The 19,300-nt window shown below is 50.5% G+C and overlaps 1 protein-coding gene across 1 annotated transcript in view; it reads right to left on the bottom strand.

The window, feature by feature from the left end:
* The window catches only part of ABTB2 (ankyrin repeat and BTB domain containing 2), a 167,180-nt gene that overhangs the window by 13,728 nt on the left and 134,152 nt on the right, over positions 1 to 19,300 (bottom strand). Inside the window, exons 4-8 of the mRNA XM_074230457.1 lie at positions 6,139 to 6,291; positions 4,914 to 5,079; positions 3,034 to 3,123; positions 2,604 to 2,705; positions 420 to 516 (exon numbers count right to left, since the gene is read on the bottom strand). Coding sequence (XP_074086558.1) covers positions 420 to 516; positions 2,604 to 2,705; positions 3,034 to 3,123; positions 4,914 to 5,079; positions 6,139 to 6,291 — 608 coding nt within the window. The remainder of the gene's footprint in view (positions 1 to 419; positions 517 to 2,603; positions 2,706 to 3,033; positions 3,124 to 4,913; positions 5,080 to 6,138; positions 6,292 to 19,300) is intronic.

A 19,300-nucleotide genomic window follows, 5' to 3' on the forward strand; every position in this document is an offset into this window, starting at 1 on the left:
CACTGCCTTGGTCAACCAAGGTGAAAGGGACCTGAGAGAAGTCTGCTCTCCAAACTATTCCCCTTGCCAAAAACTTTTAAAAGCCTCCCTTGGTCACATTTCCCAAGGAGTGAAGTGAAAAAATGCTCTGGGAAGACCAATTTAGAGACTCTCTCTCCTTAAGGGCCTTCAAAGGCCAACCAGTGAAAATCCTGTTTCACCCAGGATTCCCTCTTGGTGTCTAACCTCACTGATGCATGGGGAGAGTGGACTTCTGTGGCAGACTTCAAACCTACTGGAAAGGTTTCAAGTCCCCTGCAAGGGCAGGGCTTTCTATGGTTCACATGATGCCAACCGTGATTCTGGGGGCCTCAGGTGGGCTCATGAGTTTCTGTGTGTGGGGAAGCCGCTGGTCAGTGTTGTAGTTGGGGGGTGATTACCTGCCGCAGAGGCCAGCTGCAAGGGCGTCTCCGCATAGCTTTCCTCCTCGCTGTTTGTTGCAGAGCCCTCCACGTGGGCACCGGCATCGAGAAGCAGCTGCCAGAGAAAGGGGTAGAGAACTTGATTGAGCCTGGAGTACGAAGGCTGGAACTAGGTAGGCTTGTAGGGGGATGGGGAGGGGTGTGTGTGTGGGGGGGAAGAGGGAAGAGCCTCTGGGTCCTCTGCTTTACCAAGCATTGGAAGGATAGCTGGGCAGCCAGAGGAAGCTAGAGGCCCATATATGAGGGGCAATATAGGCAGCAGAGGCCCTGTTCCTCCCTTGGCCATTGTCTCCCTTCTTCAGAGGCTCCTCGCCTTCCACTAGGGCCAAGGACCTCCTTAGGATCCTGGAAGGAACTCCACCGGATTCTTAGGACTTCAAACTCCCGCAGGTCAGGTGAGATGGGGAGGGGGTGCCTCTCTGCTCCACTGAGGACAGAGACCTTTGGAGACCTTGCCCTTGGGCTTCTGAGACTGCTTCAGTGCCCACCCATCCAAGCCTACTCCACTGGCATGGAGAAAGAGGGGTGGGGGTTCAAATCAACTCATTCTAATGAACATTTTTCAGCACCCATTTTTGCCTGGCAATGGTTTAAGTGCTGGGGAAATGGAGACAAATTTAAAAATCTCTTCCCTCTGTGTGGGCTGTGCCATAAGCAACCTGTTTGACCTTGGGCACATCCCTGAAATGCAAAGTCGGGGTCTGATGAGTTAGTTTTCCATCTCTCCTGAGAAAACAACCAGGCTGTGTGCATGGAGTGGAGGTGCAGGGACGGAGGTCAGCCACAAAGCTGCTGACAGAGATGCTTGTCAATCAAAAACAAGCCCTGGCATGGCCGGCTGTGCTTGTGCCAAGATGGTGGAGGTGGTGCTGAGACCAGACACAAATCTAAACAACCCCTGGTGAACAAGGAGAGCTGTCCCAACAAGGGATGGCCTGCCTCGAGAGCCTGTGAGTCCTCTCTCCTTGGACATCTTCAAATATGGTTGGATGACCACTTATCCACCAGGTTTTAGGGGGGGAATTCTTGTTTAGGACGTGATTGGATCAGATCCCCTCTGAGGCTTTTTGTTTTAGGCTTAGGACAAGTCATTATACTCTGGGCCTTGTCTGTAAAAAAGAGTTGGGTTGGCTGACCCCAGAGGTCCCTTGTAGCTCGATGGCGATCCTAGGACCCGCCCCCTTCAGGGGGTGTCTGGATAGCTGTGTGGTCAGGGAAAAGTCCCAGAGGTATCCATCCCCTGAGAACTGGGTGGAGCGATGACATTGTTGTTTGTCCTTCAGAGGCAGAGAACTGCCTGTGGGGTTGGAAGGCCTGGGCCTGAATCCTGGCTCTCCTGCATATTGGAGCTGGGACCAGGGGCAAGTGAATTGTCTCTTTGGAGTAAAGTGATATTTGATCCTCCCCTTGCCAGGTTTTGTGAGTATTTCTCTCTCTCTCTCTCTCTCTCTTTCTAAGATTTTGCAAGGCAATGGGGTTAAGTGGCTTGCCCAAGGCCACACAGCTAGGTAATTATTAAGTGTCTGAGACCAGATTTGAACCCAGGTACTCCTGACTCCAGGGCTATTGCTCTATCCACTGCCGCCATCTAGCTGCCCTGAGTATTTCTCTTCTTACCATGACTGCTGGGCTAATCATCTCTTTGGACTTAGCAATGAAAGGTGAACATGGCAATGGGGGCTCTTGGACTCTAGTTTTAGAGAAAGCAGGTCCAAAAAAGACCTCAAATCTGGGGTAGCCCTCATCCATGGGACCTAACTTGTGTTGAAAAGGGGACACGCTCCCCTACACCAAAAGCTCTTTGTATCACTAACATCTAGCAAAGTGACTCAGCATACAGTAGGCACTTGATGCTTGTTGACTTGAATGATATCTAGAGTCTGTTTTGCTTCTAAATCATAAGATTCTAGGAACACACTGGATAGAATTTTCTGGAAGAGCTGGTAATACCCCAGGTCCTAAGGAAACTTCTTTAAGAGTCATGGGCCTAAAAAAGGACAGAGGAGGAAGCTGGCAGATGTCCATGATGCCCAAGTACCTCCCTGAGCCTGGGGCTCTGGTGGGAGGGAGCCTGGGCAAAGGTCAAGCTCATACCTGGAAACCCTGATGGTCTGAGGGAGGGAGACTGTGGGGGGGGCTCACCTGAACAACAGAGATATGTCCATGTAGCACAGCAAAGGTCAGTGAGGTCCAGTGTCGGCTGTCAGGGTGGACTGATGGGTAGCGGGGAGAACTGCTTGGGACCTGGGGGGAGGCAGTGAGAGTTAATGTTCTCCTCCAGGGGCCACTGTTACCCTTTTGACTTGGCACCACTGAGATGACAAGCTGGTGCCAGGAGGGAGGGATATGCAGGATGGCAATGGGGGGTGGCTCTCCCTGGACCTGCTGCCCACTGGAGACTGCCCCTATGAACCAGGATCTCCCTTTGGTCAGTGTTGGGCAGCCTGGCGTTTCTGAGCTCTCGACCTTCTGGAGATGATGGAGCTCCTTCCCTGGGGGCTAAGCTGCCCATGTTGAGGGGCTGGTGGGGCCTCTCAGGACAGACCAAGGCCACAGGCCGGAGGTCACTTACCGGGATGTCCAGGTTAGCTCCAGCATCTATCAACATCTGGACCATTGCTTCATCCCCAGCAGCACAGGCATACATCAGGGGGGTCATCCCCTAAGTGGACAAAGACAGAGAGACTGGGCTGTCTGAGGGGCTCAGGGGATTCAGGACCCAAGTTAACAGAGCACTAACATGGTCCAGTCAAGGACATCACAGAGGGGGTGAAGGGGAACTCGTTTTGAATCCTGCCCTGAGCACCCTCTCCAGGCCTCAGTGTCCTCATCTGTAAAATGAGGGGCTTTGGCTCCAGGGGACCCTGAGGTTCCCTATGGGATGCATATGAAGGCAGGGTGAATTTGGGGCATATAAGGACGGGGGGGATTTAAAAATCATCACGCTTTAAAGTGTGGTAGAATGGAAGCTCTCTGAGGGTGTGGGGGGTTATTTTTGTCTCTGCAACCCTTATACCTAGCACAGTGTCTGGCTTCTCTATGTTTGCTGTAGTTCCTAATGGACTACACGTCATCTAAGTATCGTTCTTGCCTTATAGATGAAGAAACTGAGGTTCAGAGTGACTTCCCCAGAGTCACAGAGATTCAGGATTCTAAGGTGCTTTTCTACATGCTCAATGCTTGGGTAGGCCTCCAACTCTGGGGCCATGCCCCCCTCCTATCTGTGCCCCTCGGGGGGGCCTCTAGGGGACCCTCTGACTCTAGTCACTAGGAGTCTCTTAGTCATAACTAAAGAAAATGGCAGATGAAGAAAAAAGGTGGATAAACACGCTCTATGATGGGCAGAGAGCACAGTTAACTGTCGCCACCCCAGATTTCCAAGGGCTCAAATGCCTGCGCGGTGCGTCTGCTTCCTTTCCCAAGTTCCCACAGGCTTAACACACTTCCACCTCCCCAGAAAAGAGCCCCACCAAGGAGGAGGGAGGTCCCAGTGGTTTCCCAGCACTGCAGCCTTAAAATGTTATTTATTAAGTGGTGTGTGTGTGTGTGTGTGTGTGTGCAGGCGAGATCGCCAGCCTTGCAAAGCATGCTCTCTGGACGCCTGGAGACAAATGAATAGTCTGAGACTCATCAGGGAGGGAGATGGGACTGTGCGCCAACAGACCACAGAGCCATGGCCAGCAAGCAAAGAGAAGGGCTACTTCGAGGGCGACAACCCGGGGCCTGGGAGAAGGCTGTTTTTCCACGAAGGAGCAATCTGTTCACTTCTCAGACAGCAATGAAAGGGCTGGGCCCTGGAGGGGGGGGACTGGCTTCTGCCTCCCTTTGTACTCCCATGACAAAGCACAAGACCTGGACCCCTGCCCCCCCAACCCCCCCTCATAGGTGTCTTCATCAACATTGACTGGCTGATTGTCCCAGCCGTATCTGAACGTCAGTTCTTTGAGGACCAAGATCCAGTCATATTTAGAGGGAGACACTTCTCAGTTCTGGCACCCTTAAATTCCCTGTGCCTCAGTTTCCTCATCTGTAAAATGGGGTGCCATATCTGGTGTGTTGTACACCTCAAAGGACAATTTAAAAATGCTTGCACTTCTGGTTTAACTTTATCATTAGTTCCTTAAGGAGAGGAAGAGTGAGCTGGCCTAAGGTAGGGGCTTATCATTTGGCTGTGTCTGGGAGCAAGTCACCTAGCCTCTCTGAGCCTCAGTTTCTTCATGTAAAATGGGGAGAATGTCTGATCAGCTTAAAGCAGAGGGTTTTTGTGAAGAAAAGATTCTATGAAAGTGTGAATGCAGCAGACCTGGCACTGGCCCTGTAGTCCTGGGTTCAAATCTGTCTCTTGATACTTGTATGTAATTTCCTCCCTTTCCTTCCTTCTCTTAGTCTTCTTCTAGTAGATACTTGGGTCTAGACTTTCGCTGCTCAGACTCCCCATTTCCTCTTCTCTACCTGGTCATCCATGGTGTTGACCCCATCAGGCCCCAGCGCCTCGATGGCCTGGTTGATGAGATCTGTTCTCCCACAGTTGAGCATCCGGAAACCCAGGTCCTGGTTGAACTTCTCAGTGGCTGCTTTGGCATCCAGTCTCCGGAAAGAACTGAAACAACATTCAGGCCTGTCCGAGGGAAGGACAAAGAGGGTATGAGTGGTATCATAGGGCATCTTCCTGGATGGGTTCAGGGTGCCCCTGAGGGGCTGGGCTGGGTGTGGGGATGTGAGGCTCCTCCAGGATGATTGGCCAAGTGAGCCCACTGGCTTGGACACAGCCAGCCCCGTCCTTTCTTTCCAAATCATAAAAAAAAGTCTAGAAAGTGCCCTGGCAGCATGTTGCCATTTTTCATCTGAATATTCTACCTCCCCACCAGAGGTGCATTGTTGGAAATGTCTGAGCCCCCCCCCCCATTCTGAATGTTCTACACATCACATCCCTCCAAGCCCTGCTGTCTTGGCTAGACCGACCTCCTCACACTCCTGGGTTTAGGGCTCCAAAGGATCAGTCTATTTTGATGTTTTCTCCCACCTGCTCTTTCCAGTCTTTCCCAGTTGCCCTCCAGTAGTCCTCCAAGCCCAGCTCTGTCACCCCCCCCCAGGTGCCCATCTTGTTTCCTTTCCACAGAAAGTAAGCTTCTTGAGGGCAGGGCCAGGCCCACGGGGACCAGTTACAGAGATGGAGAAGACTGCCTGGGGATTTAGGGTGGGCCCTCAGGCTAGGGGAGGGAGAAAGGGAGAAGGTTGGGGGCCCTTGATGGCTACCAGGGGTTACACACGGGGTCTCACTTTCCCAGAAAGACTCCAATCCCAGTTCTTCTGCACATTCACACCTCAGGTTCATCTTCTGGGCTTTCCCAAATCCCACCTGCCTGCTCCATGGAACCATCATGAAGACTTGTGGGGAGATGGCCTCCAGGGACTGATCGAGTTTTGATCAAGATTTGTGAGCTACTCTATAAGGCCCTGGGCACTCATGGGGATGCTCTCAGAGAAGTTCAGAACACTGTAGAGCCTTTACCACCCACCCTCCAGACTCTTTGTGAGACCAGAAGTGGATGGTGATGGCCCTCAAGGGCCAGAGTTAGTGTAGGAACACGGGTGACCACCACCCCTGCCAGCCCTGTCCTCATAGTGGGTGGGACTTCAGATCCTCCCATCACCCAAAAGAGCATGTCTCACGTACTTTAACTGCCGGGGTTCACAGTCCAGGCCGGGCAGGAGCAGTCGTGCCGTCTGGCGGACGTCATCGCTGTCCACGGTCAGGCTGCGTCGGTGTTCTGCATAGGTGATGGCCACGCGCATCCATTCCATCAGAGGAGGGAGGAGCATGAAGGGCCTGCAAGAAGAGAACGAGTCACTAGGGTCAGCAGGAGCGTATGGGAGTCCATGGCAGATGAGGACATTGTCCAATGTTTCTGAGAGAATGGCCGGCAGTTAATTTGTATTCTGGCTTCTTTAAAATGACTGCTCCCTTTCTGTATTCTGTCCAGTAAACCTGAAGGAAGAGAGAGTGAGGGAGGGGGCATCATGGGGAGAACCCCCTCCAGCCACTCTGAGATGGAACGTGCCAGACCCTGGGTCAGAACTACGCTGCCTGTCCCCTGCCTTGAGAACGCCAACCCTGGCCAAGGAGGCTCAGTCAATGGTCAACTGACAAGATGACTGAGCATCCAGCCTCATGGGGGTAGTGGGGAGAGCACTGAATTAGTCAAGACCCCGTGTCATGGTCCCAGCCAACTGGTGGACCCCCCTGCACTCCAATGAGTCCTTACACACTTGCAGGCTCAGTGTCCTCATCTGTGAGATAGTGGGGTCCAAAGAGAGGAATCCTGGAGAAAGCCCTGAAATGTGTCAAAGGAGCGCTTTCATTTTTTTTTTTTAGGTTTTTGGCAAGGCAAATGGGGTTAAGTGGCTTGCTCAAGGCCACACAGCTAGGTAATTATTAAGTGTCTGAGAACGGATTTGAACCCAGGTACTCCTGACTCCAAGGCCAGTGCTTTATCCACTGTGCTACCTAGCCGCCCCAGGAGTGCTCTCATTTGACACTGTTAATTATTCTGATTTTACTGAAGACAAAATTGAGGCAGAGAGAACTTAAGTCATCTTCCTGAGGTCACAAAGCCGGTGAAGAATCCAAAACAGGATTCGAACTCAACTTCTCCTGACTCCAGCTCTAGTGTCTCATCTAATTACTGATGTGGGTGAAGGGGGACTGGACTCAGAATCCCCCCAATGCATGATGCCCAGGAGGGAACCCCGGGACCTGCCACTCCCCCTTAGTGGGGGTGACTCCCTTCTGGGAGGTGGGCTGCATGAAGCAGAACCTCCACCCTCAGGCTTGGCTCTGGAGCCCCCTCAATGTCTTTTTCCAAACAGGAGGTTCAAATGGGCAAGGTCACTTCACTCCTGGTCCTGCCACTCAATCAATGCAAATAAATGATGTGTGTGTGTGTGTACTGTGTGCTGTGTATGTGTGGTATGTGATGTGTGCTATGTGAAGTATATGTGTGTGTGTGCGTAAGCAACAGTACTCCACAAGCCCCAGTCCCTTGGGGGAGAGGAGCCCCAGTTCCCCTCCCCTTTGGGGAGGGGCTTGTCTCCTGCAAGCCCCCCATCTGAAGCTTGCTGGGGGCAGGGGCAGAGATCTTGGAGGGAGAGAAAGGTTCCAGGACAGGATCTGGAGGCAGGGAAGGAGGGTGGCCCAGGGTCCTTTCCAGGGGCTTTGTCTAGCTTCCTGAGGTGACAAGGACCCCCCCCCCCCCCGAGACCATTTCACAGTCTACCAGATCTGGCTATTTAAGAAGTCTCCCTGACAACCAGGCTCCTGGCTTCATGACTCCCTGGACATCCAGAGCAGCTCAGATGGGGCGAGCCCTGCTCCTGGCTGCCCCTTTAGGGGTCCCTACTCCCTCCCTGTTCTGTCCAGCTTCCCTCTCTAGCAGGGGGAGGGGTCTGCTAGGGTTTGCCCAGGTCCACAAGAGGCAGCGTGGCCCCAAGGAAAGACCTGGTGCCACTGCCTGTTAGTGCCACGGCCTGTTCACGCCACCTGAGGCAAGGCTCCTGACCACTACTAACCCAGAAGAGCCCCTCCCTGTGGTAGGGAGCTAAGTTTTTCACCTGGACTTCCTAAGTACAAGCCAGTGGAAGCATGACCAATCCAGGAGTTTGTTGGAATAAGATCTGGGGGTTTTAATGGACCACAAGCTCCTGGATGGTAGACTGTATTAGACAGGCACAGCTCCCAGGAATCAGAAGATACTATTGTTAACATTCATATGTTATTAACATTACTGCTGATAATGGGAAATATACTATTAAAATTGTTGTGAACAATAACGATAAATACCAGGAGGCATGGCGGTTAAGAATGGGGTGAGAGGCTTGGCCATGGCGTGTTGCACACACACAAAAAAATCAATGGACAAATCCACACACTATCACAGACCACTGGTGTCGCCTTCAGGTTACAACGGGAAGTCAAGATCAGAACAGACAAATTGCCGGCTAGCCTTGTCCTTTAGTCATAACTAAAGGTCATCTAACCTCTCGTTAGAAACCTCCTCCAATGGGGAAGGTGCTACCTGCAGAAGCAGCTTCTTCCATCCTAGGATTCCTCCAGGAGTCGGGGATGACGCAGGTGTCTGCCTCCGCCTCCCTCACACGTCGCTCTCCTGTGTGGTCAAGGAGCCCCTTTTGCCAGTGATTCAACCCACTTCCAATGGAGATGCAACTTGACTGTGCCTCAGTTTCCTCACCTATGCCTCTCCAAACCTTCTGACCCACATTGGGCTCACAGTCCACTTATCTGAACCCAAAGGTGCATTCAATTCTACACACATCTCCATTAATGTTTTTACATATTAGTAGCCTTGGAAATAGAAGAGTAAATGGAGATAATTCACAAATTAGCCGTATCGTGCCGTCTGCTGGCTCATCTGAAGATGAGTGTATGGTTTATTACTGAAGTCTCTCTCTGCCGGGATGTCCCCTCCTCTCCCCACGCCACCCCACCGGGGCAGAGCTGATGGGGACCTCTGTTCCAGGGAGACCTGTTGAGGGCGGTTGGTGGCGTCTCGTGCTCTTTTGAAGATGGGACGCAGCTGCATGAATTATTAAAAACCACAGAGAACCATCTGAAGACAAGGTCATCTTGCTTTCCTTCTGCCCTTGGGGTAATTCTGTGCACATTTGAATGCAATTAGGACAATTCCACCTGCAAACCCAGGCCCCTTCAACCCACGCTGATGGAGGGTGGAAGGCCTGAGCCTGGACCCTGCAGAGCTCATTCCTCCCTGATGTGCCTCCTCTGGGTCATGGGAGTCATGCTGCCTTTCTCTTTAGCACTTTAGAGACGGAGTCAGAGGACCTGTTTCTGCTACCTACAACTTGTATGACCTTGGGCCAGCCCCTTCTATTCTCCCCTAGGCTTCTTCTGTGTTCCATGTTCCTATGATATTTCATTTCGCTCCTGGGCATCCTTAGGAGCTGGCTGGTGTTCCTGGGTATGGCAGACTAGTCCAATAAAAACAAACCCCGGCTACTTCTACAAGGCAGAAGGGCCCCCAAGGAGTGATGCTGAAATGCCTCTGTGGACAGTCTCTGCTTGCTCCCCCCAAAAAACTAAAAGGGGAAATGCCTCCCTTCTGGTCTTTCCTCTTGGCTGCCTCTGGATGCCAGGACAATGGCATTGATAGTACCAGTGCTGGCAGAGGGATTGCGGGGCAGTGTCTTAGGACCAGAGGAATCCCGGTCCTCTTGGTTCCTTTATGCTCAATAGCCTTTTTCAGGCAAGCCCCGTGTCAAGGCACAGCTGGTGGTTCCGATGTCAGTAGTGGCAGGAGAGCCAGGGCTGCTCTCTCAAAGGTCAGCTTGGCCCCTGGACAGAGGTCGGACCAGGTGGACCTACCTGGAGGCTCCCTGCTTACCTCATCTCCTCCAAGGTTATGTCCCCAACTTCCAACTCCTGACTTTCTTCAAGACTCAAATCTCACCTTCTGCAAGGTGGTCCCCCATGGTCCCAGGGTTGATGCCTTCCCTTGGAGACTGCCTTCCATTCACACTGTATTTATCCGGTGTGTACAGAATTCTTAGACTGTGAGTTCTTTGAGGCTGCTTTTGCCTTTCCTTCTATCCCCTAGTGGGGGGCTAAGTAGGGCAGCAGCTAGAATACCAAGTCTGGAGTCAGGAAGACCTGAGTTCAAATCTAGTTTCAGACCACTGCCTGTGTGCCCCTGGACAAATCACTTCACCCTGTTTGCCTCAATTTCCTCTTCTGTAAAATGAGTTGGAGAAGGAAATGGCAAAGCACCCCAGAAGGTAAACTCTTTGAGGGCAGGGCACCTAATGCAGGGCTAAAAACAATGCACACATGCAATAAAAGTGGGTTCAAGGGTGCTTCTGTTTGGGGGTCCATGGCTCTGCACCCCCACAGATTACTCCACCGGGTATGGTCTGATGAGAACTCTAACTTTTGGTGCTGGGATTCTCTGGTCGTCAGGCTCTCCAGAACTCTTAGGATCACCGCTGGGCATTTTCTGCTTTTACAAATAAAGGGAAATAAGACTTCTTCATCCTCAGGAGATCTCAGCTCAGACTTCTTCCTGTCATCTCACAGGTTTCACAGCCAAGGGCAATGCTGTGGACTAGTGTTGGCCAAGTTGGGGCAATTGATAGAGGTAGGCAGACTAGAGCCAAAAGACCTCCGCCAGTTGTTGCTAAGTATACTCAACCATTGAAGCAAGGATCGACCGAAGAGGATGGACTAGCCCCTCTTTTTTCAGAGGAATCATCAAGAAGTGATGAAGAAGAGGAGTGACAAAGCAGAACCAAGGAAACCGAAGATCCCACGCCATTCAGAATCATGGTTTCAGAATGGGGTGACGCCTCCAGTTGCCCCAGAGGATGACTCCAACTTGGACGAGAAGCCTCCCTTATAACACACCAGCGCACGGGCATCCAGCCTCGACTTGAAGACTTCCAAGGAAGAACTCACCCTCTCCCAAGGCAACTCATTCCATGTTTGGATAACTTCTAATTGTTAGTATTTTTAATTAACCTAAACCTTGAATCTGTTGTTTTGCAATGCACTTCTATCCACTGATCCTGGTTTTGGCTTTTGGAGCCAAACAAAACAAGATTAATCCTTCCAAACATTTTTGTTCTCCCCAGCTTCTCTTCTCAGGCTGAGCACCCTCAGTTCTTTCAACTGATCCCTTATGAAGATGAGATGCCCTTGCATTGTCTAGCTTATCATTGTCCTTGGCAAAACATGGCAGCTGGGAAAGCATGATATTTCCAATGTGTCTGACCAAGGGAAAGGATGCCCCTGCTGCCCTGCTTCAGGACTTTCTCAGCTGTGGCTACACAGAGTTAGCGTGCAGTGTCTGGTGGCATCACAGAATTAGTGAGCAGCCACATCTGGTGGCACCACAGGGTTAGTGAGCAGCCACGTCTGGTGGCACTGGGGACAGCTGGCTGGAGAGCAAGAACAGCGTTCTGTATTTTTTTCTGACTTGAAGGGCCATTTGCATCATGGTCACACCCCTTCTATGGAAGGTTCTGGAAAGCCCTTCCACAGGACCTGATTTATAAAAAGCCTTTTCTTTCCACCTCAAAAAGAAAAAAAAAATGCAGTGGGGGGAGGAGGAATAAAAACAAGCAAACTGGAGGCCCTAGTTTTAAGAGAACCTCAAAGCTTGGAAAAAAATAAATAAACCGTGTATCACTCAGCACACTTATGATTTATTGTGATTCCAGTCTTCTAAGCAGTGTCTTAACAACGGGGAACAGGAAATGACTCCAATTTCCAGGCTCAAAGCAGGCCCTGTTCCTCCATGGGCAATGGGCAGGGGGCCTCAACAAGACCGGTCCAAGTTGGCGGCCTGGATGCCCGCCTCTGCCCAGCAGTCATGGGGGGGGCAGTAAGAGTCAAGGGGTTTGGCCGGCGCTTTGAGGCATGGGGTGGCTCTGCCCATCGGGCACCCATGTCTGTGTAAGCCCATGGATGATTAGGATTAGTGTTGATGCATATAGTCCTGACAGTGTGCCAATGTCCTGGCTAGTCTGTCTGGGGCTTGGGGAGGCCAGATCATGGCTACTTTGTTGAAACAACTGGCTATAAGCCCAAAATGTGAAATGATTTCCCTAAAGCTGGGAAAACCGAGAGAGGGTACCAATGACTGGTAATTGGCTTATCTCTTAATGAGATGATTTCACCATCATCCTTTACCTTGTCTCCACCTCAAGGCTCAGAACCCTGAGAAAGGAAACTCAAGGGGATGGACCAATGGAAAACAATAGTTTATTTAGGAAGGTGTTGGCCAGAAAGATGCTCACCCTCAACCCCCAATTATCTTGCTCTCTGACACACCCTCCGATGCAATCAACCTCATCTCTGGACTCATTTGTCTTCTGTGCCATTCAAAATAGTCCAAAGAATCCTCCCCCCCTCCATCTACTTTGCCAGCACCCACCCACCTCTCTTTCCTCAGATAACAGGAGCACGTGAGCAGGGATAGGGGACTGACAGGGTCCGGTTCCTGAGCCGGGGCAGAGGGGAATTCAGGTTCTGCTTCCTGGCCCATGTGCAGCAGCTTTGAGCGTGGCCCAGGTGGAGTCCTTGGGGCTAGGAGAGAGTCTTCACCACAAATTTCCTTGCCCCACAGTGGAATCATGGTGGCTAAAAGTGGACTAAATCTTTGGTTTAGAACACAAGAAAAGCAGTGTTCTCCTCGAGTCAGACTTTTCCTCCAACCCAACCAAAGCGATTATAGTCCAATTCACATCTTGGGTTAATTATTGGGAAAAAATGTTGGGTAAACCAGAATGATTTCCTTCAGCTCAGAACTCTTCAGACATCTTCAACTTTCTTTTCTTTTCCACTCTGCTATTCCTGGGGTGCATCCCATCACTCAGTGGCTGTGCAAATGTAGCTGCTGCTCTGGGGGGACTGGAGGGGGTGATTTCTGAGTAAAGTGTGTTTCAGGGCTCAGGAATGGCGAGGGAGCGTGCTTCCCTAAGTGAATTCTTACCCTTGCTCCCCCCTTCCCATTTGGTATCCATTAGCACAAATTCTAAATAAAGATCTGATCCCTAATGTCTTCAGCTGGAGAGCTTATTTGCACTGGGATAGGTCTGGAATGACAACAAATTCCAATTATCCATAAGTGGATTATCTGTTACAGCCCCCAATTTTTCCCCCTACAATCTGGCTACCCCCTAGGCCAAAGCCAGGTAGAGTTGACAGTAGAAGAGAGGCCCCAACTTTATAAATGGGCATAACTTTGGAATGTAGTTAGAAAACCACTTAGAAATTATTTTTGGATGAGCTTGAGGAGGAGGGTGGGCTGTTTTGCCTATGGGAAACTGCAAAATTCCCTGAATGGCCTCCCTGAAATGAAGGCTCAATCTTTTTAATAACAATATTCTAGGGTGGTGGTGTCTAGCTATGGGTCATAGAATACTAGTCTCTGAAACAGTAAAACTGCAAATTATTCAGAAGGCAATGAAGAAGTATGTGGGTGGTGGGTTTCAAGAGAAATCAAGGAAGGCCTCCAGCAGTGAACTTACTGGAAATTATGACTGAGTTATACAGGATGGTGGATGGGTTGGGGGTCTACACTGTTGGAAGGAACGTATCTATCAAGGAGTCCACTGCTCCCTTTGAGTATTTGGATTGGTTAAGATTCAAGCAATTTGAACCATGGCTCATCCCTCTCCACTGGGTCCAATAAAGTGAGAGAGGACTTTCAGATGGGGCCATATTTATTTCTTCTGGGTTAAAGTGGGAAAATAATGATCTTAAGATCATGGGATTTTTTTTTGAGGGGGGAGGGAGGAATCATTCACTCAAAGCTGAAAGGGATTTCAGAGGTCGTCCAGTCCAAGCCTCCACATGAGGAACTGAGGCCCAGAGGAGGTAGAGCGTCTCGTCCAAAGTCACAGAACTAATCCATGGAGGAGGTAGGACTGGAATTCACAATTTTTAACTCCAAATAGCTAATATTTGTTCCTACTGCCTCAGGACCTGGGTCTGAATCCTGATGCTTCATAACTGTTACTTCATAACAAGTTACTTAAATTCATTTAACCTGAATTTCTTCATGGGTGAAATGAAGAGCTTGGATTAGGTGGGCTTTCAATCTACGATTCCAGACTCCTGTCCAGCCCTACCCAAACCACTTCTTCTCTTGTGGTTCCCATTTAGATGAAATGACCTCTAGAACTGGCCAGTTCTAGATCCTCGGTTTCCAGATACTGCTAACATTTTCAGGGTTCATAATAACCACTAAGTTGCTAGATGTATTTGGGCTTAGGGTTACAGATGGATGAAGACTGGGACTGGATGAAGAATAAAAACCAGAAGACATGATTATAATTAGGAGAAAGTGAATTGCTTTCTATAATGATAAGCCTCTTTTTGTCACCAAAAACTATTTTTGTAATACTGACCATGCTCCCAGCAACACTGTCTACAAAGTGTGGAATATAAATCTCAAAAAGGTCATAACTGTAAACCGAAAGCTCCGAGGCAGGTGGGAGCAGCCTTTTAAGCATATTGACCAGACACTGCCAACAATTCTGTCATTGATTCATCTGATCACAAAAGGACCTGGGCTGCTCAACCAGTGTCATACTGGTCATGCAGCCCAGGGGCTACCCAGGATATAAGAGGGGCAGCAGGAGGACCTCCAGGCTCCCAGATCAATCTTCTTGGGAGGATTTAACTGAAAGAACCAGGCACAAGAGTTGTGTGAATGGATGCAAAGTTCAGTGGGCAGACTTTTGTGATGCTGATCAATACAAAGATCAATGGATGAATGAATGAGAAAGCATGTATCTGGTGCTCACTATATTCTGGGGATATAAATAGAAAGTGAAGACAGGCAATGCCTCTGGGAGCTTCCACTCTTCCACTGAGAGGTGTGTGTGTGTGTGTGTGTGTGTGTGTGTGTGTGTATGTATAGAATCTGTAATTGGAAGGTTGATGCAAAGGCCACTTAATCCAATTTCTTCACGTACAAATGAAGACCCTATAGTCCAGGGAGAACAGGTTTCTCCCTCGGAGTCACACGGTTAGGACGCATCAGAAGTGGAATTTGAACTAGGACAATGCAGAGAAAAGAGTGAAAAGAGAAAAGAGGAAGGGAGAAGTCACACATATGGTGAGAAAGGACAAAATGCAATAGATTGCAGGAGTACTGGCAATATTGTTAGGATTATGGTTCTAGAATTTAAAAGAGCACATGGGGGGCAGGAATAGAAGCCTGGATAGCATGAACTGCCAGACATGGTGGTCTTGACATCAGAGGTTTACTCTTGATGGTAAGGTGGTGAACTCCAGGTGAGACATGGGACACACCGATTTACTTTGCTTCAAAATTTACTTGTTTAGAGGGAGGCTTATGAGGGAGAGGGACCTGGAAGTGAGAATTACACATTTAAAAAAAGGAGAGAATTGATAAAATATCAGAAGAAAAGGGAAGGTGCCGGCAAGAAGTGCACAGGACAGAGATGGCTTGGGTGTCATCTGTAGCAGGTAAAGCAGTCTCCACCCTGATGAGGGCAGGAGTCTGCCAAGTCTAAGTCCTTGACTGATTTAAGAGGGGCCCCAAAGCCCAAATAAATCATTTACTAGAACCACTCTTGGAGGGACTGAAGTCTCTGGTTACCAGAGGTTGGTAAGTCTGCCCTTGTGTCTCCACAGACAGTTCCCGTAAGAAGACAGAAAACCATTTCCAATGTGTGGTTATCATCTTCCAGTCAAAAAGATAACTACTTAACGCAGAACTTTTCCATTGGAAAACTTCCTGGGAAAACCCTATGTCTGTGACTTCTCAGGGGTTCCTTGGTTTCAGTAAACCAGGGGAGGGTTCTGTCTAGACGACGCCTAAGATCTGGGAAGGCCCATGTGGCTCTGTCACCCAGGGACCCACAAGCACCAGCACCCATCGTCAAGTCGGGAAAGACTCCAAGGCATCTCGTGGGTGAGATAACAGACATTCCAATCAAGCCCATTGGGCAAGATGCCACTGTCTCTCCTGCTTTCTCACACTGCCAGAGCACCAGAAGCCAGCAACGAGCCGGACCCCTCGTTTGGTTTCGATACACACAGATGACAGGGTGATAGCAGGATCAATGGGGACACCCTCTCCGAGTGGAAAGGTACCAGGTGGCCTCGCTCCCTCAACCTCTCCCTCTCTCGCCGGGCGAGGCTTCTTTCCCAACCCAGAGACTGCACCGGGGCACTCTCTCCAGAGCCATGCTGGGGTTACCTGCTCCCATTTGTGGCTAGTATCAAACCTCAAGCCCAGACAGGCGGAGGCCCTCTCACCTTCCTCAGAGAGTGGGACCCCTCCCATCTGTGGCTACCACCACCCAGACCTCTTGGGCTTAGGATGCTGAGACGTTTGGGGCTTGGGTGAGGTTAGTGATGAAATCCACTCGTTTCACCCAAACAAGAATTGATGGAGCGCCAATTCTCTGTCTAGGCAGCCAGGCCTCCTGGGTTTGGGATCTGAGTCTGACTATCATGGGTTTAAAGGACTCTAGAATTACCCTTCCCCTCTACTGGGCTTCCAAGTGGAGGGTGCGAGTTCCTCTGACCCATTGGCTAAGGCTTCTGGGAGAAAATGTGGAGTGGGGAGAGGTAAATATCCAAGGAGCTATGTGCACGTCAGTGAGGGGTGGCACCCCCAAGCTGGCAGAGTTCAGGGCTGGGGTCCTGCTTCTAAAGACTAAATGGCTTTGTGACCTGAGGCAAGGGGTCTTAACTGCCCCATTTGTTTCTTTTCCTATGATTCTGCGATACTAAGGGCCTGTTTCTCTTGGTCACATCATCAAGAAGTCGTCAGAGACCCCCCCCCCCCACTCAAAGCGAGGCATGTTCAAGGTAGGACCTGAGGATAAGCCTTGCTGACATCACAGTTCCGACGTAAGAGAGACCATGGAAGTCACCACGTTGAGAAGGGAAGCTGATGGTCGTCATGGCAGTGGTTACTTAAGGCTCACCTCCTGTGCTCAGGTCAGTGTTCTGATTCGCCCCATTTTACAGATGAAGAGAATGGGGGTCAGGGGATGAAGTCATCTCCCAGGCCTAGCTTCTGATGCAGAACTTGAACCCAAGCCTTCCTGATTCCAAGTTCTCCACTTTGTTCACTTCAGGTGGGGTCTTCTCTGGCACAAAGCAGAGTGGTGACTGACTGGGCAGCTGAGCCATCTGCTCCTAAGGTCTTATTCAGCTACAGATCTATGATTCTCTGCCCTATGGACTTGAATCCAGAGCCAACTCCCTGACAGAAGAGCCTCAAACAGATCGTTGCATTCACACTCCCTCAGCTGCCCTTACAGCTGCGTCCTCACCATGGACCAGACATCCGAGAGTGCCAGGGCCAGGGGCTCCACTCAGCTGGGGGTAAAGGGGAGAGGGCACATTGACTCCCCTCCTTCTAATCTCATCTCCAAGACTCAGAGGTGAATCCCAAACTCCATCAGGGGAGTCCTCCTGAAAAAAGGTTAAGGAGATGAGAACTGGGGCAAGGCCTCCATGTAATTCAGAATATCAGTCCGACAAGACTCATAAGAACCGGCAAGCCCCCACCCCCATTCGGCTCCCCAAGCTCAGGGATGTCCTATTGTGTGGCCCTCTGGAGCCTCCTTCTTTAAAAAACAAAACAAAAAAAAGTGATGATGATGATGATGATAATAATAATAATAAAAAATAATAATTTTCAGTTCCCCTTACAGTTGGGATTTCCTGCTGCCAAAGGGTTCCTTCGAACTGTGGCAGAGCTGGAGACAAAGAGCATTGTCGTGGCTGCGTTACAATCCCCCAAAGCCCCAGGGCCCCACTGCTGCCAGCCCCCTCTCTCTCTCCCGGCTGGTCTCCAACAATAAGACAGGAAGCTGGACCAACCTAGCGGCCCCCAGCCCAGCAGTCGGCAGCCGGACGGAATCCTGCCCTTTCTCTGGGACTGTCAACATTTGGCACCAACTGCTTCCTCCGGCGAGCCCAAATCCCTTAATTCTTTCTTCCCAAGGAACTTGGCACTTGATGCCCAGTGAGTGGCCCTGCTGAAGCTGCGGGCGGCCAACAGATGGTGAAATGGGCCCAGCAGGGCAGGAGGAGAGCTGGAGAGAACCGACTGGCAAGGATCAACCAACAAATCCACAAGCATTTATGAAACGCCTACTGTTTACACCACGTTATCTCAGGTGCTTGGTTTGAGTCCAGACCTGTGATTTCATAGCTGATGGAATTCCTTGTGAGGAAGTGCCCATGGCTAGTGTGGAGGGGCACTTGGTCTTGAACCCATAATCTTGGAGAGGTGTCTGGGACCCAAGAGCCAATCAATATTTATTAAGCTGGGCCTACCCTCAAGGTGCCTCCAGTCGAATGGGGAGACAACATGCAAATGACTATGTACAAATAAGATGCACACAGGATCAGTTGGAGCTAATCCAGAGGGAAAACGCCACATGAAGCGGGGTCGGGGAAGGCTTCCGGTAGAGTATGCGGCTTCAGCTGAGACCTGAGGTCAGCAAGTAGAGCCTTCCAGCCATGGTCTAGTGACTTGTCCAAGGTCACACAGCATGCATGGTTAAGAGGCAGAACTTGAACCCAGGTCTCCCTGACCCTGGAGGGAGAGACTAGACATCACATTCTGTGCCTTAGTAGAGAAAGCTCTGGACTGGGGAGATGGGAAGAATGGAGCCAGAATCCTTCCTTTGATCGCCTCAGCTTCCCCATTTGTAGAGGGGGTACAGCAATAGCAGGGGAGTTACTGCCACACTCCCGCAGTTCTCCAGACAGAAAGCATCCTGGGCCCAGGCGCAGAGCGGGAGGGAATGCATTGGCTAGTGAGAACTGGCTGCATTTCAGATGCCAGCTGCATATGGAATCTTGAGGTTCCTACAATTCTCCATCTGGGAATCACGAGGACCTCTGCAAGCCCTAGAGAGCAGAGTGGAAGGAGCTCGAGGTTGGCGCCTCCAGGCTCCTTGCCTATAAAATAAGGGAGTCCGGAAGGTGACCCTTTCCAGCTCCAAGACTCTCCAGCTTTCCATAATGGAAAGATCCTGAGGTAGAAGATCTGAGTTCAGGGCCTCATTCTGCTGCTTCCCAGCTAGGCGGCCCTTCCGAGTCTTCCAATTAGTCGGATGCCATTGGGCAGCTTCGTTCCTCGTTCTGGGTCTGATCGATTAAACGGGTGAGGGTTGAACCACGTGATAACATTTTGTCTTTGGTTTGGATCAAGATGGTCAATTTGAACAAATCACCTGGATTCCTCCAAGAAAGAGCCGCCAGACTCGATGCTGGTCTGGTCAAGTAGGGCCCCCGCTATCTC

The sequence above is a fragment of the Macrotis lagotis genome, chromosome 3, assembly GCF_037893015.1.
Source record: "Macrotis lagotis isolate mMagLag1 chromosome 3, bilby.v1.9.chrom.fasta, whole genome shotgun sequence".
Taxonomy (NCBI): Eukaryota; Metazoa; Chordata; class Mammalia; order Peramelemorphia; family Peramelidae; genus Macrotis; species Macrotis lagotis.